General features: G+C 42.6%; 1 protein-coding gene across 1 annotated transcript in view; it reads right to left on the bottom strand.

Annotated features, from left to right (window-relative positions):
* CTTNBP2 (cortactin binding protein 2) overlaps positions 1–23,666 on the bottom strand; it is a 330,426-nt gene that overhangs the window by 94,041 nt on the left and 212,719 nt on the right. Inside the window, 4 exon segments of the mRNA XM_033959698.1 lie at positions 7,013–7,112; positions 7,211–7,297; positions 18,117–18,196; positions 23,149–23,244. Of these exon segments, the coding sequence (XP_033815589.1) occupies positions 7,013–7,112; positions 7,211–7,297; positions 18,117–18,196; positions 23,149–23,244 (363 nt within the window).

Genomic DNA, 23,666 nt, shown 5'->3' with positions numbered 1-23,666 from the left:
ACAAGCTTTCCAACATGATTGCTATGGATGAAACTGCAGTGTTTATGGGCCAATCATCTCAAACAACAATTGAACAGCGGGGTGCCTCCTCAGTGTACATTCCCTCCACTGCTTATGAAAGTGCACGTGTGACCTGTATTTTGGCAATTCATCTGGATGGCACTAAAGTCCTACCTCTAATAATTTCTAAGGGCAAGAAGGAAAAGATTGAACGTGTTTCAGGAATTTTTGTCCTTGAAACTGAAAAAGCCTGGGCCACACAAGCTGTTATAAGAAAGTGGGTAGATTTAATGCTGCCACTTGTTATGCGAGGAGGTCAAAGAGGTCTGCTAGTCTGGGATGCAGCTAGCACTCACCGTGCTAAAGATATGAAGTCATTTCTTCATGAAAGAAAAATAGATCAAATAATGATTCCTGCGGGAATGACGGCCTATCTCCAGACCCTTGATATTGCAATCAACAAGCCATTCAAGGACAATCTGCGCATGGAAATTAATGACTACATTGAAAATAGAATGGAGAGAAATCAGCGTGGAAACTTTGTGAAACCTAAACTGCAAGAGGTTGTGACTTGGGTGAAAAATTCATGGGATAAAATCACTGACAGTTGCATTGAACATGCATTACGAGCAGGCTACCTTGATAAGAAGTACTCATTTGAGGACACTGCTATTGCTAAACATGAGAGATTTGATCCACTGATTGTGAAAGAAATGGAGTCCCAAGTAATTGACCTGGAACCTCAGGGTGTGAGTTATTATGATGATGTTCCAGAAGATGATGACTTGATTGTCATTGATTAAATGTATCATACTGTAAACTGTTATACAGTAAATGTTTTTCTGGTTTGTGAAACAGTTTTTTCTGGTTTGTGATACAGCTTTTCTGGTTTGTGATGACCTGTACCATATACAGGTAATAAATGTCTTTTTTTCAGCAATAAATGTGTACTGTATTCTTCTTCATGGAAAAATAAGACATCCCCCTGAAAATAAGACCTTGTGCATATTTTGGAGTTTTTAAAAATATAAGACAGTGTCATATATTCGGGGAAACAGGGTATGTCATTGGAATCGGGGGGAATGTGGGAGGGGCATCACAAGGTCTGCCAACAGGCTAGGCCTCCTTCAGTTTCAGACAAATAAGGAACACCATGTGTCATGGAGGCCCAGGGAAGTTGCTCTGTTTGCACCTCCCTATCGACAAAAACAGCTTTAAAAACACCTTTCTAATGTACAGGGCCACTTTTGGGGTGGGAAGCATATTTGATCCACACTTTACTGGTAGCTAATTGTTGATACAGGTCAGACAGCTATCAAGTTCCAAGTTGTTGAGACACTGGAGTCTTCAACTGATGCTGTCTTTTCCTGGAAATGAGGTCTTATCTGTTGCCTGGAACATCCATGCTGTAGTAGGTTCATGTGTGTGGTATACTATATGTAAATAGTTCTTATAATTAATTAGCATCCTATTAAGGCAATAAAGGTGTCATTTATTTCACACCATCTGGCTGATTTCTAAATGAATGCTCTATTAAGGATGTTTCCATGTGTGATGCATATCATTATTTTATCTTTCCAATGTCCATATTGATTAGTCTTTTACAGATTTTTTAAATAGTTTCTTTGGCTCAGTGCAATTACTAGAAAATACTCCGTTTTATAGCTAATTTTCTCCAGATATAATTAACTTAACTGAGGTCCTGCTAGGTGTCTAAAGGGTTGCTGTGGAGTTGGATTGCGCAAGTGGATTGGAATATGTTTAAATGAGGCAGCTTCGTGACTGAAGTACGGGCCAGTCATTTTAAGTTGTTTTCCTTAGCCTGAGACAGGATTTCAGCAATCTCAGGAGGGTGACTTCACAAATCTGAAAGGACATGCTTGCCATAATGAGGCTGATAACCTATTTTTAATTCCAAGCATGAGCTGAACTCAAGCCCCCATAGAGGGCGCTATCTTCCAAGAAATGCTAGATTTCTAACACATTAAAAAAAAAGTACAGTGTGGAATTCAATACTACTTATATATAAATATGAGTTAAACATGATGACATTAAATAAGTATCTTACTACTCCAAGCTTTCATTCTACTATGTAGAATGAAATAAGTTTAGCAATGTAAGCTATGTCCAAGTATGCTATTTAATGCTGTTCAGTACCTTTGCATATTGTTATTGGGTTGTCTGTACTGGTATTATATGTAAGATTTCAATAAAAAATTGGAAGTAGAAAAAAATGTACAATGTGAATATTTTAAACTTGGCATAAGAATACAAAGCATAATGGTACCAGTATCTCATGGCCACATAATCAAATCAATTGAACTGCAACATCAGAGAACTCTAATAACCTTCCTTTTTACCAATTCTTCATTTAAAAAAAAACACCCCAGCAAATAGGCTATGGTGAATTAATCCCACTCTCCCCCACCAAAAAAAAAAAAAAATCACTGGGTCCCCTACAGTAACACTTGCAACTTATAAGCCTTCTTCTTTTGAATGCCCCAAGGCCCAAGGATAAAAATTCCTTAAAAAGTCAACTTTGAAAATCAACAGATCTTATCTTTAAGCAGATTCCAGACTTTTTCCTACTTACCGTACATACTCAAATATAAACCAAGATTTTTGGGCTAGAAAATGGCCCAAAATGGGGGTTTTGGTTTATAATTGAATTCTCTGGTATGCGCCCCACCTCCACCCCACTCAGACCTGTTGAAGGCCTCCCGTGGATCTGAGTGAAACCCTAGTTGTCCAGCGGAGAGCTGAGACAGGAGCAATTCTTAAACCAAACCACACCCTTTTTGTACTTGCACTTTTGGATTTTCTACAGGAGCAATCCTTCCCATGTCCTGTCCCAGCCGACTCTAAACTACCCTGCCTCCCTCCCACCTCCTTGACCCCTGTAGACCTTACCTTTAAAGCCCTGGTGGTCTAGCAGTGAAGCGAGGCAAGAGAAATCTTCCTACGCTCCTGCCCTGTGAGGGCCATGAGTTCCCATTAAAGTCTCGATAGACCAACTTGAGAGACTGCAGCTAGAACTCGTGGCAGGCATTTTTGATCACGGCTCTCACGGGGTAAGAGTGTAGGAAAATAGCCCCACTTCACCACTAGACTACCATTGCTACTATTCCGGCTCACTGTAGGACCACCAGGGCTTCAGGCAGACCTGTAGTGGGCATTGGGGGGCTGGGTAGGAAGTGAAGGAAGAAAGAAAGAAAGGAATAAGGGAGGAAATGAGGGCTGGGTGAAAGGCAGGGTACTTGAATATAAACTCCACTGGTTTATATTTGAGTTAACCTTTTTTGGTTTATATTCAGGTCGGTTTATATTTGAGTACATATGGTATGTAGAAAATCATGCCTTGTGGCTGTCAAATTTTCTATCTCATAGATATACAGCCCCATTTTAGACATGTCAAAAATTACAAAGACTAGGGAACACTCGATGAAGTTACAGGGAAATACTTTTAAAACCAATAGGAGAAAATATTTTTTCACTCTGAGAAAGTTAAGCTCTGGAATGCATTGCCAGAGGTTGTGGTAAGAGCGGATAGCGTGGTTCGTTTTAAGAAAGGTTTGGACAATTTCCTGGAGGAAAAGTCCATATGTGTTATTGAGAAAGACATGGGGGAAGCCACTGCTTGCCCTGGATCAATAGCATGGAATATTGATACTCCTTGGGTTTTGGCCAGGTACTAGTGACCTGGATTGGCCACCGTGAGAACGAGCTACTGGGCTTGGGCTTGATGGACCATTGGTCTGACCCAGTAAGGCTATTCTTATGTTCTTAGGTGATAGAAGTAGGAACTGAGATGTGCAGGTCAGCGCGTTTTAAGCTGCACCAGCATTTTAATATGGAATCTGCTGCAATAGAGGCTGTTCTAAAATACAGAGAAATGAAGGTTTACTCCCTTTTCCCGATTACAAAACAAGAGATAACTCAGATTGTAATCATGAAGGCAATCAATCACAGGTCTTATAATAAAGCCAGAGAAATAAATTGATCAATGAGAGTGGGGTTAATTGTTTCTTTTAGAAAAATTTAAAAAAAAAACTTTTTCCTAGTTACAATCACTGTTCCCTTTAAGCTGAGGGGGAGTATAAATTCCAAGAGTTGAAGGAAGAATAGGTCTCAAAGAATCAGATTACTCCCGCCAATCTAATATCATAAGCCATCAGGCTTACTTAATGGCATCATCAGATCCCGATTAGAGAATGACACGGTGACAAAATTCATCACTGTTCCCGTACCCGCGGATAACCACGGGAAATAATCCCATGTCATTTTTTAGTGTCTATTTCAACCTCAGTCCTTCTACACCACCATTCTTCAAAGCAAAGCTTGAGGGTCAGTGGTTATGGCCATTCATATTCTGATTCTTCCCCCTCTCCTTAAAGAATGACATGAAGATGGTTTCCCGAGGTTATCCGCGGGGACGGGAACGGTGATGAATTTTGTCACCATGTCATTCTCTAATCCCGATGCACTAAAGGTGTTGAAATACGAAAGAAAACTTCTAGAATCCAGTTCCATTATTAAACTTGGACAAGCGTTGTGATGAATAGAAGTAATGGGTGAAAATCCATTGGTATCAAAGGGAAGGAAGTAACAGAATTTGGGAATGAATAGAAAAAAAATAATACTCTTCAATGAATTGGATCAGCAGGGAAGAAACGACAAGTAGCAAATGCATAAGTACAGTGAGAAATATAACCCCCCCCCCTCTTCTACGAAACCGCGCTAGTGTCTTTTAGTGCAGAGAGCGCACAGAAAGCTGTGCTGAATGGCCCGTGCTGCTCGCGACCCTCATAGGAACTTTATGAGCATCAGGAGCAGCGCGGGCCATTCAGCGTGGCTCCCAGCGCTAGAAACTGCCCAAAGTGTTAGTTATCATTCATTGGTCAAAATCAGAAACATCAATGGTTAAGGAGAGGTGAATTGAAACATAAGGATGAGCGATTGATAGTTGCAGCCCACGACAGTGGATTATGATGGTTTACAGCAAGCAAAGAAAAAGCTGGTGCAAGAGACATCTGTAGATTCTGTAGGAAAGAGCTAGAAACAGTTACTCATCTTGTGGCTGGCTACAAAGTGCTGATGATGAAAAATTTTTATACAGAAAGGCATAAAAAGGGGGCATGTCTCAGTCACTGGAAACTCTGTAAGCATTACATCAGTGTACTGGAGAAGCACTGGGATCACGACCCTAAGAGAATTGTGGAAAATGTAGAGGTTATGAGCGTCTGGGACATCCCTATCTTGACTGATAAAAAGCTGGACGCAAAAAAATCCCCAAAACTGCATATAATGCTAAAAGAGAAAAAAACACCAGGCCCGCATTGATTATACAGGTGTCAGTCACTGGATGATCTCATGGAGAGAGAGAAGATCCTCAAATACCAAGAAATGCAGTCTGAGACTAACCCCCTCTTTTACAAAGGTGCGTTAACTGATTAGCGCGTGCTAATCAAATTAGCGCGCGTTAAACGCTAACGTGTCCATAGACTAACATGCACACGTTAGCGTTTAGCGTGCGCTAATCGGTTAGCGCACCTTAGTAAAAGAGGGCCTAAGAAAATGTGGCAGAAAGATATAGAAATATTTCCCATTGTTTTTGGTGTCACTGCCTTGATCAAAAAGAACTTCAAAGCGCACCTGGATAAGTTACCTGTACATGTTACATCTTATGACTCCCCCAGAATGAAGTTCACTTTAACATGATGCATGTACTACAGTAAAAATTAACAGTAAATTTGGAGAGCCTGAGATCATACTCCACATAACCTAGCTTAGCAGTGAGATTCATTCCTATAATTAATTAATTCATTCCTACTATTAATTATTTCTATAGCGCTACCAGACACACGCAGCACTGTACAGAGTCACGTCCCGCTTATCAAATAAAATGTCCAAGGTAGAGCTTTTTACTGTGGGCCGGTGAGGAAAATGCTCCGACACTCATTCAATGTCTATGAGAGTCTGAGCATTTACTTTGCCGGCCCACGGCTGATTTGTCCATCTTTCCAAGAAATACTTCCAGACACCATCTGTTGATCTAGCGCAGGGGTGGGCAACTCCAGTCGTCGAGGGCCGGAATCCAGTCGGGTTTTCATGATTTCCCCAATGAATATGCATGAGATCTATTTGCATGCACTGCTTTCAATGCACATTCATTGGGGAAATCTTGAAAACCTGCCCTGATTCCGGCCCTCGAGGACCGGAGTTGCCCACCCCTGGTCTAGCGTCTCTGTTCAAAGCTCAGATCTCAGGAATACTCTCCCACCTCATCTCAGGCTCCAATCTTCTTTAACAACATTTAAGTTAGACCTTAAGACATTTATTCACCAAGATGTCTACAGATGAACTTCACTTTTCTCTCTGGAGATGTAGCAGAGTGAACCCTCGTGTCCTTACCTCTCCCTTACTTTTCTATTTTTTATTGAAGTTCTGACCATCATCCCTCACAATCTTGTCTCAACTCAGCACTTCCCTTCCCATACATAGTACTGTAAGATGCTTAGGCCCTCTTTATCAAACTGCGGTAGAGCTTTTCTAGACCGCAGCGGGAGATAAGAAGTCTAGCTAAGTAGTGTGGGGTATTGGCCGTATGAATTTTAAATACAAGCAAGAGGATTTTGTAGGTAATTCTGTTGGAGATAGGGAGCCAGTGTCCTGTGGGAGATAGGGAGCCAGTGACCTGTGATTATTTTTATTGCTGTGTTCTAAAGTAACTAAAGACGTTTCAGATCCTTGATTTTAATGCCCTTGTATAGAGAATTGCAATAATCTAGTAGTGCTAATAGCCAAAAAGGACATTGAGTGCTGAGGGTAGAAGATTTCTTATGGAGCAGATCATGCACGTTTTACAAATTGTACTTTGAAAGACTAATCCATTTGGAGAAGTTGTCCCCAAGACAAGAGCTGCCTGGACATGGCAGATGACTTTTAAAAAGAGGGAGGGACCAAAATACTAAATAATAATAAATAACAATGATATCAGGTGAAATTATCTTACCACTGTCAATGAATAATTCCACGAGCTGTTCCTTAGAGAAGCTGGCATTTATTTCAGATCTAATAATTTCACAGTGGAACCCCTGAGACTCCTGTTTTTGCTGGATTCAAAATGTAAACATTTTTAGCATTACTACTCAGACAAGCCATGCTGATTTTCCAAAGGTAAATGTTTTAGTAATTTATAAATCATTAATACCTTCATGCAACGGGCGATCTGATATGCCATGTAACCCTGCAAACTTCCTTCTGGACCATGGAAGATGACATTACGATATTGTTCAACCTAGTCATAAAAACACAGACACTTCTCTTCCAATCTGGCTTTCAAACATTAGAAAAAAATGATATTCAAAATGTAGAAAACCAAATCAATACTGAAAACTTTGAAATAACAGTGGTATTAAATCACATTTCTATGACTGCAGAAACCTGTAACTGAAAGAGGCTAAAAGCCCTCAAAATATGTACACAATATTATATTACACAAGTACCAAAAAACCTAGCGTTTGCCTTCCCTCCAGTCTCAACCCCAACCTGACACATGCTCTCATCTCTCTCGCTTTCACTCCCCCTTTCAGCATTCCCTCTTCCCTTCTACCCCAAGGCACTCTCCCTCCCTCCCTCCTTTCACTTCATCCAGGCATTCTCTTTCTCTTTTGCATATTCATGAGAGAGATCTGCATGCAGTGGAGGCAGTGCATGTAAATATCTCTCATGAATATTCATTGTGGATACCCTGAAAACCTGACTGGCTGGGATGCGCCTTCAGGACCAGGTTTGGGAACCACTGCTTTAGAATATTTCAAAGAATCAATGATTATCCGAAGGGTGTGTTAAAATAGCTGGACATGATGGCTCCCTATTTCAGTTGTTTTCCTTCCTTTTGTTGTTCACCTTCTAAACTGAGATTGTTCAGATCTTTTCCTCTCATTTATTGGGTTGTCCTATGATCCCTCCTGCTTTTAATCAGACAAATTTATCAAATATTCCTGAGATGAAACTGACCCTTTTCACTGGGAAAGGATGGTTTTAAGATTTGAGTAGTTCTGTCACAAATTTCAGTCTCTGGCTTGTTCCGCTATTTATAAGCATCCATGTAGGCATGTTCATGGCCCCAAATTTAAAAGATTACTATCAACTGCCCCCACAGCACCCGTGAATCATAAGCTAGTGTCGCAAAGGTTTTAAAGCATTTGCTAAATACATTCAGAATAACCCTGCAAGCTGAAGACAGGACAGCTGGAGCTGATTTTTCAGAGACACCAGAGCCTTCCGGATGAGCAGTAATGAGGGAAACAGCATGTCATTTGCATTGTACTTTCTCCAGATAACATTTTCAGTCGTGCTTAGTTCAAGTGTTCCTTCCAGGCAAACCCAAATGGAATATCATGCAGGTCACGTTTTCAGCATAGATATTAGAATTCTCTTGACGAGCACAGCTGAGGGTGCTTATGAGGCCTAGAGCTAGCAGCAAAGCAGCAAGAGTGAATTAGAGCTTTGTAGGTATGTATTCTAGGAACACTCAGGAATAATGCTACAGTATAGAAAGTCATAGAAAATCTATTGCCGTGCAGACCATACACACCAGACAATGCAAATACCAAATTGATCTATTGAAAACTGCACTACTGCTAAAACTGCTCTGCTAATTGTGCAAGCCCTGATTAGAGGAAAGTGCTTTTAATTGTTCCTTTTTGGTTATTAGACTCTGATGCAGCCTAATTTTAGGTGAAACGTGACCATGTTGGGCAAGTTTTGATAATTCAAGTCTTCAATAAATCAATTTGGCATTTGCATCGTCTGCACGGCTTTTGTGCTCACAGATCTACACTTCTCATCAGTGCTGTGTACTGAAAATCTTTTGGCAAAAAATAGAAGAAATGTGTCATTTGGGGCTGGATTCGGTAAATGGCACCCAGAGTTAGATGCCATTAAGATCCGGGCTAAGTGCCATTTCTATAAAGGGGGAGTGTGTGGTGCAGTGGTTAAAGCTACAGCCTCAGCACCCTGAGGTTGGGGGTTCAAATCCACACTGCTCCTTGTGACTCTGGGCAAGTCACTTAGACCCAAATTCTGTAACCAGCGGCTAAAGTGAGGTGCCTACCTATCTAAATTGAATAACAAGCTCAATTAAGCTTTTTAATCAGAAACTGATTGAAACATAGGCGCCTATCAAGAAAGCACGATTCTGTAACAAGGCGCCTCTAAAAATTTAGGCGGCCTTCAAAAAAATAGGCGCTATGCATGTTAGGCGTGGGATTGGCTACGTGTTAAGCACCTTCTTACAGAATCACTTCTCTTAAGCGTGCTTAAGCGCTCACATAGGCACCTAACTTTTAGTTAAAGCTGGTCTATTTATTAGGCACCTCCAAAATAGGTGCTGCTCAGCGTGATTCACTAAACAGCACCCAATTTTACTTGAATCACGCTGAACAGTGCCTATATCGGTGCCTAACTTTTGGGCACTTCTTATAGAATTTGCCCTAAAGTGACTTTTACAGAATAGCGCTTAGAGAGGATTCCCGCACCCAACTTTCAAGTTTATTTAAAATTTCTTATACCGCCCAATCAGCCTTCTAGGCGGTGTACAAATTTGTAAAAACAGAAAACAAACTTTAACTACGATACAAGTTTGAGGTAACAATACGTCCCCAAACTGTAAAGCACAGTTACTTACCGTAACAGGTGTTATCCAGGGACAGCAGGCAGATATTCTTAACGCATGGGTGACGTCACCGACGGAGCCCCGGTACGGACCTTTTTTAACTAGAAAGTTCTAGTTGGCCGCACCGCGCATGCGCGAGTGCCTTCCCGCCCGATGGAGGAGAGCGTGGTCCCCAGTTAAGATAAGCCAGCTAAGAAGCCAACCCGGGGAGGAGGGTGGGACGTAAGAATATCTGCCTGCTGTCGCTGGATAACACCTGTTACGGTAAGTAACTATGCTTTATCCCAGGACAAGCAGGCAGCATATTCTTAACGCATGGGTGACCTCCAAGCTAACAGAGAGGGAGGAGGGATGGTTGGCCATTAGGAAAATAAATTTTGTAACACAGATTGGCCGAAGTGTCCATCCCGTCTGGAGAAGGCATCCAGACAGTAGTGAGTAGTGAACGTGTGAACTGAGGACCAAATGGCAGCCTTGCAGATTTCCTCGATGGGCGTGGAACGGAGGAAAGCCACAGAAGCAGCCATAGCTCTGACCCTGTGGGCCGTGACAGCACCTTCCAGTGAGAGACCGGCCCGAGCATAACAGAACGCAATACAGGCAGCAAGCCAGTTGGAAAGCATCCGTTTAGAGACAGGACGACCTAGACGGTTAGGATCGAAGGTCAGAAAGAGCTGAGGGGACGAGCGGTGAGCCCTGGTACGGTCAAGGTAGTATGCAAGGGCACGCTTACAATCCAGCGTGTGCAACGCCTGTTCCCCAGGATGAGAATGGGGTTTAGGGAAAAAGACAGGCAACACAATGGACTGGTTGAGGTGAAAAGCCGAGACCACCTTGGGAAGGAATTTAGGATGGGTACGCAGAACCACCTTGTCATGGTGAAAAACAGTGAACGGTGGATTGGCGACCAGTGCATGCATCTCACTAACCCTCCTGGCAGAGGTGATGGCAATGAGGAAAAGCACCTTCCATGTTAGAAGTTTGAGCGAAGTTGTGGTAAGAGGCTCAAAAGGGGGTTTCATGAGGGCTGATAAAACCACATTCAGGTCCCAGACAACCGGAGGAGGCTTCAGAGGTGGTTTGACATTGAAGAGGCCTCTCATGAACCGGGAAACCAGTGGATGAGCCGTGAGAGGTTTTCCGAGGATAGGCTCATGAAACGCAGTGATGGCACTGAGGTGGACTCTGATTGAGGTAGACTTGAGGCCAGCGTCGGACAGAGAGAGCAAATAGTCCAGTACAGGTTCCACCGCTAATGAGGTGGGATCGTGGTGATGCAGTAGACACCAAGAGGAGAACCTGGTCCACTTCTGATGGTAACATTGGAGGGTGGCCGGTTTCCTGGAGGCATCCAAAATGCGACGGACAGGCTGAGACAGATTCTCTGGAGAGGTCAGCCCGAGAGAAACCAAGCTGTCAGGTGGAGCGAAGAAAGATTGGGATGCAGTAGAGACTGACGTTGCTGCGTAAGTAGAGTAGGAAACACAGGAAGAGGAATGGCTCCCTGGAGCTGAGCTGAAGCAGGAGGGAGAACCAGTGTTGGCGAGGCCACCGAGGAGCGATGAGAATCATGGTGGCCCTGTCCCTGCGGAGTTTGGATAACGTCCGCAACATCAGAGGTAGTGGAGGAAAGGCATAGAGGAACCGATCCGTCCAGTCGAGCAGGAATGCATCTGGGGTCAGACGATGAGGAGAGAAGAGTCTGGAACAGAACTGGGGCAGCTGATGGTTGTGAGGCACTGCAAAGAGGTCCACCTGCGGAGTGCCCCAGTGAGCAAAGATGGAGTGGAGTGTTGAAGGGTCCAGAGTCCACTCGTGAGGTTGAAGGATGCGGCTGAGATTGTTGGCCAGGGAGTTCTGTTTGCCCTGGATATAGACAGCCTTGAGGAAGAGATTGCGGGCCGTGGCCCACGTCCAGATGCTGAGAGCCTCCTGACAAAGGAGGCGAGATCCGGTGCCGCCTTGCTTGTTTATGTAGTACATGGCGACTTGATTGTCTGTGCACAGGAGAAGAACCTGAGGGCAGAGAAGGTGCTGGAAGGCCTTGAGAGCATAGAACATGGCTCTGAGTTCCAGGAAATTGATGTGATGTTGACGCTCCTGAGGGGTCCAGAGTCCCTGGGTGCATAGATCTCCCAGGTGAGCTCCCCACGCATAGGGGGAGGCATCCGTGGTTATGATCATGGAGTGAGGGGGTAGATGAAAGAGTAGACCTCTGGAAAGATTTGAGGAGTTCAACCACCATTGAAGAGATTGCTGAAGAGACGATGTCACAGAGATGGGATGAGAAAGAAGATCCGTGGTCTGGGTCCCTAACGTCGGGGTGCGTACGTTTGGACATCGGTGTGGAGGGCTCAGCAGGGCGGGTCTTTGAAATAGATTTGCCTGAGCGCACCGAGACGGTACCGGGTGAGGAAGACCGATGTCGTTCCTGGGACCGGACAGGGTCGGCAGCATCACGGGTATGTACTGGAGGTGTTTCTGCCAAGAACACCGGCATGGAAGTATTAATCGGTACCGAGGGGGTCGACACCGATGGGACAGTGTGAGGCTCGAACCGGTCCCGTACCGGAAGGTGCGGTGCCAGCAACGCCGGCAACAGTTGTTGGAGCTGTTGTTGCAGCTGTTCCTGTAACTGTGTTTGGAGTATGGCCGCGATGCGGTCGTCCAGGGGAGGCACCGGTACCGCTTTTTTCTTCTTCGGTACCATAGGTGCCGCTCTACGCTCCGGTGATGAGGAGGCCGATGATGAGGCACTCACCAAGATCGGAGCGGAGCGTTTGCGGGGCCGGTGCGGTGCCGGGAGGGCCGGTGTTGCAACCGTGGCAGGAGGGCGCTCAAGGGAAGTGGGAGGCTTCTTAGCCGGCTTACCTGGGCCCAACGACCCCGAGGAAGGGTCCGGTGGTGTTGATGTCGTCGGTGCCGACTTTTGTGGTGCCGTCGACGTCGCAGCCGGTTCCATGGCAGATCTGGTACCAAACAAAATATTTTGCTGGATCTGCCGATTTTTCAAAGTACGCTTTTTAAGCGTAGCACAGCGGGTGCAGGTGTCAGCCCGATGCTCTGGACCCAAGCACTGGAGGCACCAATTGTGTGGGTCGGTGAGGGAGATCGGGCGTGCACACCGCTGGCACTTCTTAAAACCCGGTTGAGGGGGCATGAATGGAAACACGGCCTCCGCAAAATCGAACCCGGAGGCCTGTATGGTGGCAACAGGCCCTGCCGGGGCTGGCCTGAAAAAATAAGGAAAACTCGATGAGTTGTTTTTTTTTTTTAAAAACAAAAATAAAGGGAATCCGATAAGAAAAAAGGAAAAAAAGTGAAAAAATACGCGAGCGGGAAGGCAAAAATTAGTTTTTCAACGGCCGTTGAAAACACATGCGTCTTCTTCGCTCCGCGGAAACGAAGAAACTGGGGACCACGCTCTCCTCCGTCGGGCGGGAAGGCACTCGCGCATGCGTGGTGCGGCCAACTAGAACTTTCTAGTTAAAAAGGTCCGTACCGGGGCTCCGTCGGTGATGTTACCCATGCGTTAAGAATATGCTGCCTGCTTGTCCTGGGATAACCATAAAAACTTTTAAAAACTATTAAAAACAAGACATACAAGAAGAAAAGGTAAAAGGCAAGAATTACATTAGGCAAAGTAAAAGAGAACAATTGGGGAAAAAACAATAGGGAGGGCTGCTGTTAAACTCAATAGTATTTTCGCTCAATTGCCCTTAAAAGGACAGTTAAGTCTCAAAGGCATCAAAGAAGAGAAATGTCTTTAGCTTCATCTTAATGTTATAAAAATTTGATTCTTCGCGTAAATAATTTGAAATACTATTCCAAAGATAGGGGGCAGTGACAGAAACATAGAAACATAGAAGATGGCGGCAGATAAGGGCCATAGCCCATCAGGTCTGCCCACTCTACTGACCCACCCCCAAGTCTACTATCCTAGGGATCCCACTCCTGGTGACAGGTTCCCTTGGCTTAACCCTCTAAGGGATCCCACATGGGCATCCCATTTGCTCTTAAATTCTTGCACGCTGTTTGCCTCGATCACCTGCACCAGGAGCTCGTTCCAAGGATTAACCACTCTCTCGGTGAAGAAATATTTCCTGGTGTCACCATGAAATTTCCCGCCCCTGAGTTTGAGCGGATGCCCTCTTGTGGCTGAGGATCCTTTGAGAAAGAGAATCTCTTCTTCCATCTCGATACGGCCAGAGAAGATAGTAGACCTCATTGGATATATAAACTCCAGTGACGGTATAGAGAAAAGGTTATTAGCTGTTGATCTTAGGGACCTAGAAGGAATATAAGGGGTAAGAAGATTATTTATAAATTCAGGTTGATTGTTTTGTCTAGTCTTAAATATTTTATTTAGAGGCCAAAACGTGAAACTAGTAGTAAATATATTAAAAATGCGTTTTGTTAATTTCAGTTATAAGCAGGGATTCATTCAGACCAAAAAACATATAATAAAGCTGACATACTGAAAATCAAAAAAGATGAAAAGGAGAAAAATAAACCTCAATTGAGGGTCGTTGGGACTACACAAGTGCCCAACCATCCACTCATCATCACGGGTTTATAAAAAACTCCAAAACATGTATAAACAATCACTTTTCATATCTTTCATTCACACGGGGTCTTCTTTTTGTTATTTTTCACAGTCTTTTTTATGTGTATATAATTTCAATTTAAATGTCAAGCAATGAACAAGGCCTGAATCCCAAGCTTAACTACATTAATTGGCGAGGACTACAGCTGAATATAATCAGTATAAGCAGTTTTTAGAGATATGCAGCATATGTCTAAAATAGTGAAAAAATACACTCATCTGAAATTGAGGATTTTCGCCAAAAGGCTTCCAATTCAAGATCCCGACAGAAAAGACTTTCTGTTTCGCCCAGCGAGGGCTACTTCAGGGGAACAATATCAACTCCAGTATCTCTCTGCTTCTAATCATCTGCTGGAAATAGAGCCGACTCCTCTCAAGACGGTACAGGGACTGAAAGACGCGCCCGGCTCGAATAAAACACGAACCGGGCGTCTTGACGTCATCAACTACGTGATGCATGATAGGTCAAACACACTCACTATCAACTCGCTACTAAACAGGCCCCAAGAAGGATCCTATGGGATGGATTTCAAAGGAACGGCTGCCATTCATAAGCTGTATTTAGGCCAACTGGCTCTAAGGTTTGTAACCGGCTAATCCATTGTTGTTCCTTCTGCCATAGCATTCTTCTACTATCCCCTCTTCTCTGTGTAGGGCGTAATTTCTCGATGACCCAACACTTTAGGTTCTCAAATCTATGGCCAAATTGGGTACAGTGAGCCACTATCGGGGCTGTTAATTTCTGAGTGTTCAAACAACTTTTATGTTCCGTGATTCTAATAGTTAAGGTCCTTGATGTTTGGCCTATGTATAAACGGTCACATGGACATTGAATCGCATATATTATATTCATAGATTGGCATGAGGACGTCTGGTGTAAAACAATACACTTGCCATCACTGGGATTAATAAAGCTGGAAATAGTCAGCATTATGTCACAATTTGAACAATGTCCACAGGGTTTGTGACCCTGGATGTTATCTGGGTTCCCTTCCATAAAATCTTCTTTAGATGTATGGCATAATAGGTCACTAAGATTTTTATTTCTTGATTGTGAAAAAATAAATCTTTTGTTTTCAAAACAAGGAAGCGTTTTCAATAAGGGAAGATGTTTTTTGTATTTCTTGATCACTTGTGATGACATACGAGTTTGTTTAATCACACATGGGGCCTGTTTAGTAGCGAGTTGATAGTGAGTGTGTTTGACCTATCATGCATCACGTAGTTGATGACGTCAAGACGCCCGGTTCGTGTTTTATTCGAGCCGGGCGCGTCTTTCAGTCCCTGTACCGTCTTGAGAGGAGTCGGCTCTATTTCCAGCAGATGATTAGAAGCAGAGAGATACTGGAGTTGATATTGTTCCCCTGAAGTAGCCCTCGCTGGGCGAAACAGAAAGTCTTTTCTGTCGGGATCTTGAATTGGAAGCCTTTTGGCGAAAATCCTCAATTTCAGATGAGTGTATTTTTTCACTATTTTAGACATATGCTGCATATCTCTAAAAACTGCTTATACTGATTATATTCAGCTGTAGTCCTCGCCAATTAATGTAGTTAAGCTTGGGATTCAGGCCTTGTTCATTGCTTGACATTTAAATTGAAATTATATACACATAAAAAAGACTGTGAAAAATAACAAAAAGAAGACCCCGTGTGAATGAAAGATATGAAAAGTGATTATTTATACATGTTTTGGAGTTTTTTATAAACCCGTGATGATGAGTGGATGGTTGGGCACTTGTGTAGTCCCAACGACCCTCAATTGAGGTTTATTTTTCTTCTTTTCATCTTTTTTGATTTTCAGTATGTCAGCTTTATTATATGTTTTTTGGTCTGAATGAATCCCTGCTTATAACTGAAATTAACAAAACGCATTTTTAATATATTTACTACTAGTCTTAAATATTAACAGAAGAATTTTGTAAGTGATTCCGTCTTCCACTGGCAACAAGTGAACTTCTTACAACAAGGGGGTGACATGGTCAGATTTCTTTGCATTGAATATGATTTTTACGGCGGTGTTTTGTATGATCTGAAGTCTTCATATTTCTTTTTTGGTTATACCTTTATAAAGGGCATTACAATAGGCAATGCACAAGATCACGAGAGAATGAATCAAAATGTTCAAGGATGCGGCATCTAATAGTTTTGATAATGATCTGATCATACGGAACCAATAAAAGCAACGTTGGACCACTGTACTGATATGAAGATGATAATTAAATTTGTTATCAAAAGTTACTCCAAGTAATTTAAGTGAAGGTACGGTTTTAATAGATTGAGATTTGAATGTAAGAGGGGTCTGCAAGGAAAGTCCCTCCTTGTTGTGAAAAATCATTACTTTGGATTTTTCAATGTTCAACGATAGCATATGTACATCCAACCAGGAGTTAATCTTTTCCCATTTTTGGTTTATAAATTTTATTTCTGAGGGATTATTTAGATTTATCGGGTGTATTAGTTGGACATCATCTGCATAAGCAAACATTGTAAACCCGATAGATTGCCCTAATGTTAAAAGGGGGGCCAGAAAAATATTGAAAAGTAAGGGAGATAAAATAGAACCCTGAGGAATCCCATAATCAATAGTAAATGAGTCAGACGATGTAGAATTAAACACTACCTTGTAAGAACAATCTGTAAAAAAAGATCAAGACCTGGTCTTTAAAACCAATTTCACTCAGATGAGACAGAAGAAGATTATGATCAATCGTGTCAAATGCTGATGATAGATCTAAAGAGATAAGTAAGACCGACTGGTGGTGATCGAGGTGCTAGAGAATTTTAGTGGTCAACCCAATAAGTGAAAGTTCTGTGGAATGATGTTGACGGAATCCGGTTTGGTTTGGATGAAGAACTTTTGTTTGTTCTACAAAATCTGAGATTTGGCGGGAAACTATCTTTTCTGTAAGCTTTGCCAAGAAAGGAATGTTTGAAATAGGTCGATAATTTGAGACCTCTTGTAAACAGATTGTATAGTTTTTGATAATGGGATGAATAACTGCTTCTTTCCATTCTTTTGGAAGGATACTTGTACTTAAACTAGTACAGATCAGATTTAAAATATCGGGTCCAAAAAATGAAAATTTTTTTTTAGAAAAATTGGTGGAATGATCTCTGAATTGGAACCCTTTATGTTTAATGTATTTAAAGTTCTCTGTAGTTCTTGAAGAGTGGGTAGGGAAAATTTTGAACATTTAGAAAGGGGGAGATGTATAGTTTCAGGTTTTTTGCCTGATGAAACCTTGGTATAAACCCTTGTGCCCAGCTGATGACAGTTGAGCGTGCAAATCCAACTATTCTATAACATTGTGCCTAATTTCTGGGAATGCCTCTGACTCGTCCATCCTCTCCCATGGCCATGCCACTTTCGATTTGCATTAGGCACAAATGTTATAGACTAGCAACTAGAACAGATACATGCACAGAATCCAAACTGGTGCCAATTAAGTACAAATTAACTCCCGCTAACCCCAATAAATGATGCTAGCACCTAATTGACTACAGTAATTATTTAACATGTGCATCTGGTACCCATGACCAAATTTGGGTGGCTTATGTATAATCCAGGGTGTGGGTAATTGTTTACGGCTTCATTACACTCCATGAAATACAAACTGATCAGTGCATTCTGGTAAAAGCTCACTGATGTCAATGTAAAGATACAACAGTTTCCAGGATATTTAACATCAGGCCAACAGTCCAGAATGTCATCAGTGTTAGTGAAAGGGAGTAACTGATGGTTTACCTAGATATAAATGGCTTATCCAAATGTATAAAAGTCTTGTAACTTACTTGACTAGGCATGAAGCAAAATTAGTTTGTGAAAACCTACCAGCCGGAGAAAATTCTGCAAGGCTGGTAGAGGGATCATAGAAGCATATGTCACACTGTGCAGGAAGCCTTCTTGTGGACCTAAAAATAAACACATGTTGGAAAGAGTTACACATGAAGGTTCATTTTACATAGGTCATAGAGATTGGAATTGAGACCTTCAAGTTGGGACATTCTCAGTTCCCTCTGTATTTTACTAAAGGCTCTACCAAATGCAGGGTCTTTTATAAAATACATATAAGGTGTGCAGAAGTGGATGTATTTACTAGCACATACAGCAAAAGCAGCCATTTTACAAATATTGTATACACATGCACAGAAAGGTCAGCATCAACATGGCAATTTCCATTAATGGAAACATTTTTAAAACAGAGAATAATGACATTTCTAGAAACCAGTGGATTACAGGACCCAGGCAACATGGATTCACTAGAGGAAGGCTCTTGTCAGATAAATCTGATCAATTTTTTTTGACTGAGTGACCAGAGAATTGGACAGAGGGAGATTTTAGCAAAGCCTTTGACAGTGTTCTATACAGGTGTCTAATAAATAAACTGAGTGTCCTCAGTATGGGCCCCAAACTGATGGACCGAGTCAAGAACTGGTTGGGTGGAAGGCAACACAGGGTAGTGGTCAATGGAGATCATTCTGAGGAAAGGGATGTTACCAGTAGTGTGCCTGAAGGTTCAGTTCTTGAGGTTGTTCTTTTTAACCTTTTTGTAAGTGATATTGCTGAAGGGCTATCAGGTAAGATTTGCCTTTTTGCGAATGATACCAAAATCTGTAATAGAGTAGATACTGCTGATGGTGTGGATAACATGAGAAAGGAAATTTCATAGCTCAGATTTAATGCTAAGAAATACAAGGTTAAGCATTTGGGCTGCAAAAACCTGGGTAAGGGTACAGTTTAGGGGTGAAGAACTGATAAGACTCTGGTGAGACCTCATCTAGAATATTGTGAACAATTCTAGAGACCGCACCTTCAAAAAGATATAAACAGAATGGAATCAGTCCAGAGGAAGGCTACTAAAATGTTCGGTGGCCTTTGTCATAAGGTGTATGGGGACAGACTTAAAGATCTCAATATGTATATCTGGAGGAAAGGCAGGAGAGAGGAGATATGATAGACTTTTAAATACCTACATGTCATAATTGCGCATGAGACAAGTCTCTTTCATTTGAAAGGAAGCTCCTGAATGAGCGGGCGAAAGGAAGAAGTTAAGAGGTGAAAGGCTCAGGAGTAATCTAAGGAAATACTTTTTTACAGAAAGGGTGGTAAATGCATGGAATAATCTACCAGTAGAGGTGGTGGAGACAAAGACTGTGTCTGAATTCAAGAAAGCATGGGACAGGCATGTGGGAACTCTTAGAGTGGAGGAGATAGTGGATGCTGCAGATTGGCAGACTGGATGGGCCATTTAACCTTTATCTGTCATCATGTTTCTATGTTTCTATGTAGAACTACCACTATGTGGAAGTAGTGATTTTGCAACTTCCATGTATAAGTGCCAAAATGTTTTAAAAAAAATTTTTTATTTGGAGGTAGAAATAAAAATGGGGGATTAAGTAGTGGGTTTAGAAAAATTCCTGGAGGAAAAGTCCATAAACCATTATTAAAGAAGACATGAGGAAAGCCACTGCTTATCGATGGGATTAAGCAACATGGAATCTTGCCACTTTTTGGGACTTTGCACTCTAGACTGGCCACCACTGGAAACAGGATATTGGGTTCAATGGACCCTTGGTATGAACTAATAGGACAACTCTTATGTTTTTATCCAGTAGGCCCAGGTTCAAATCCCATGGCAGCTCCTTGTGGCCCTGAGTAAGCCACTTAATCCTCCATGCCCCAGGATAAGGCATAAAAAAACACTCAAGGGGGTCCCCTCATTGTGTGGTCACCAGGAATCAGTTTAATGGAAGGACACCTATAGATCTGTATCTGGGCTTCCCTAGTCCTTCATATGAAGCCCTGGCCAAGATTGTAAGCTGGTGCAAAACCCAGTGCTGACATTTGTTTGCATTCCAAATGTAAGATGAGGAATACATATATTTATTAGATTATTTTTAGCCTGTCCTCCCAAAGGAGCTCAGATACTCAAGCATTTTCCCTATCTTTCCCAGTGGGTTCACAATCTATCTAATTTACCAGGGGTAGTGGAGAATTAAGTGACTTGCCTAGGGTCACAAGGAGCAGCACAGGGTTTGAACCTACAACCTCAAGGTACTGAAGCTGTAGCTCTAAGCCACACTCTCCTCCTCTATCTATTTTTTTGGCCCCAACCAACCAAACCCACATTACACCCCTTTGAAATTTCTGCTTCCTGCAAATCTGCATATGTAAACAGCAGTTTTCTGAAATTGCCATTTACATGTAGATGCAATTTACGTGTGTAAGGGCTGCATGTAGATGTTTCTAATATTCTCCTGTGTTGCATAACATCTAGGAGTGCTTTGAGTCAGATGGAGCAATCTGGAAAAAGCATGGACTTCCCCAACGGTTTTAAAGTACATGTGCAGTGTGGCAAGTTTTGCTGGGTTTGGTTTAGCACCGGGTGGACAGATGGACAAATGGAAGGACCAACAGATGCTTTCAGACTTGAGAAACATGCCTAAAACACTGGTGCATTTCAGAAAGAATGCCTACAATTATTTATTAAGAAATATTTCTATGCAACCAGAAATGAAAACTCAAAATTGGTTTCTGTTAGCAATGATAGTAACATAGTAGATGACGGCAGATAAAGACCCGAATGGTCCATCCAGTCTGCCCAACCTCATTCAATTTAAATTTTTTTTTAAATTTTTCTTCTTAGCTATTTCTGGGCAAGAATCCAAAGCCCTACCCGGTACTGTGCCCGGGCTCCAACCGCCAAAATCTCTGTCAAGACTTACTCCAGCCCATCCACACCCTCCCAGCCATTGAAGCCCTCCCCTGCCCATCCTCCCATACACACGGCCCATCCTCCCAGACTTGCACGGTCTGGCCATACACAGACACAGACCGTGCAAGTCTGCCCAGTAACTGGCCTAGTTCAATATTTAATATTATTTTCTGATTCTAAATCTTCTGTGTTCATTCCACGCTTCTTTGAACTCAGTCACAGTTTTACTCTCCATCACCTCTCTCGGGAGCGCATTCCAGGCATCCACTACCCTCTCCGTAAAGTAGAATTTCCTAACATTGCCCCTGAATCTACCACCCCTCAACCTCAAATTATGTCCTCTGGTTTTACCATTTTCCTTTCTCTGGAAAAGATTTTGTTCTACGTTAATACCCTTCAAGTATTTGAACGTCTGAATCATATCTCCCCTGTCTCTCCTTTCCTCTAGGGTATACATATTCAGGGCTTCCAGTCTCTCCTCATACGTCTTCTGGCGCAAGCCTCCTATCATTTTCGTCGCCCTCCTCTGGACCGCCTCAAGTGAAATAAGTAGACCACTGCTGGAATGATTGTGCAGTTCTTCTAAGATCATCTCATTTTTCCATTTCTCATTTGTCATGCCTGCATCCCAAAGGAATGAGTATTGTTCTAATGAAGCCAATGAGGCCATGAGGGAGAGGGGTTTAGAAGAAAAAGGAGGGTTACCTAGAATGATTATGTGGATAGAAAATTAGTTGTCTGACCACGTGGTCCAACATAGCTATAAATGAGAAAAAAACCACAGTGGAATAGAGTGGAATTTGATAGAAAATTAGTGCCATAATGCTACAGGGGCTGCATTATCACCTAATTATGTCAATCTGGGGCTTAATTGCTTTGTGAACATATGCAGGTGAACTGATGAGAAGCAGAGCAGCAAGCCACAGTAAGGGCTAGATTCACAACGTAAACTGATCGTGTACCAAGTGGTTTGCGACCCCTTTATGATCAAATTTCCCTCTGGCCCCATTCACTAACCTCTCCAGCGATCCGCTTCAAATCCGTGCATGCAAATGAGGAGAAATGCATGCAAATTGGACAGCAACGCAATTCATCAACCAAAAATTTAAAATCGACTGGGCTGTCCGTTCAACTGAAGAAGCGACTGCTAGAGACCAGTCGAAAACGTCTTTTCGAACCTCCAGCTCTATAGAAGCCCTGCTCTGCCCCAATCTGTATCCTGCCTGCTCGCCCCGATCTTCCAGCCCTGCTCTGCCCCGTGTCTCCTGCCTGCTCGCCCCGATCTTACAGTCCTGCTCTCTGCCCCAAAAACGTAACGTGCGGTTCCTGTCCCTGCTCTGCTCTCTGCCCCGATCTTACAGCCCTGCTTTCTGCCCCGAGCTCCTACTCTCTGCGGCCTTCCTTGTAGTGCGAGCCTGCGGGTTTAAAGTGGGGCTGCACGCCGCAGGAGCAGGAGAGTCTGGGTGGCAAGATTGGCTGGAAAGAGAGAGCAGGAGTGCCAGCCCGCGCGAAGGAAGATGCTGCTGCCGCTGCCGGGGATAACAGGAGAAGGGTCGGGCCCCTCCCCCGAAAAAAAACCCAGTAAAAAAAACCAAAACAGACACAAAACGCATGCGCAGACCATCTGCAAGGAAAGCAGATGGTCTGTGCATGCACGGGGATCGCACACCAGCGATCCAGGCAGGCAGATGGGGGCATTCCTCCGATCGCCCCCATCTGCATATTTTTCTTTAGTGAATTCGTCGGACCTGCCCGGATGGGGCCCAAATAGGGCCCGATCGAGCAGGTTAGTGAATCTGGCCCAAAGTTATGAATAATAATAATAATAACTTTATTTTGTATACCGCAGTACCACAAGCAGTTCAGAGCGGTTTATGCAAACTATAGAACAGAAATGGGATAATTGGAAGTGTGAAGTCTCAAGGATTTCAGTTTATAATGTGGCCTGTGCTTTGGGTATCTGACAGAGATGGGACACTTTTTTGCATTATATAAAAAAAAATTCATTGATGACATTAAAAACAAATTGGGAATGTTGAAATCTAGTTAGGGAAGCACAGCCAGTTCTTGCAATCCCCAGATCAGTCTTGTATTTTTTTTTATTTTTTACATTACCAGCCCATCTTCAATGGAAGAGAAAGTTTTTACCAAGCAAAGACACGGTCACTTCTTCAACACCGCTATCCTTCAAAGAATCCCAAGGTGACTGAGGGTAAACTTGACCTGCTGACCAAGATATGTCACCTATTATAGGGAAAAAAGTAAATACATGTGAGAAACTAGTTCTCCCTCCAAGCAGAGAACTACACTACAATACCAATGTTTTGTTTCTGTATCAACATTGCTGACAGTAACATTAGAGCTTGAAAATGCTACTGAACTTACAAATTATATAATGCTGAGAGAAATTCTATTCACAATTAAACAGAACAAGATGAAAATTAATTCCCAAGCTTGAGCAGATGGAATCTTCAGAGCAATGTGTAACAATGCCTGCAGCACTGAGCCGCTGAAAATTATAGAACTGTCCAGTGACTGAACTATTTGCCTCCACTATCAAAATATCCACTAGTGTTAAGGTATATGGACTATACAATGTATTTTGCAAAAAAATGTATGCAATAAAAAAAAAAAAAAATCCACTTTAAAACAGGAAGAAATCGCTT

Source organism: Geotrypetes seraphini, chromosome 9 (genome assembly GCF_902459505.1).
Source record: "Geotrypetes seraphini chromosome 9, aGeoSer1.1, whole genome shotgun sequence".
Taxonomy (NCBI): Eukaryota; Metazoa; Chordata; class Amphibia; order Gymnophiona; family Dermophiidae; genus Geotrypetes; species Geotrypetes seraphini.
This window is presented reverse-complemented; position numbering and strand designations above follow the sequence as displayed.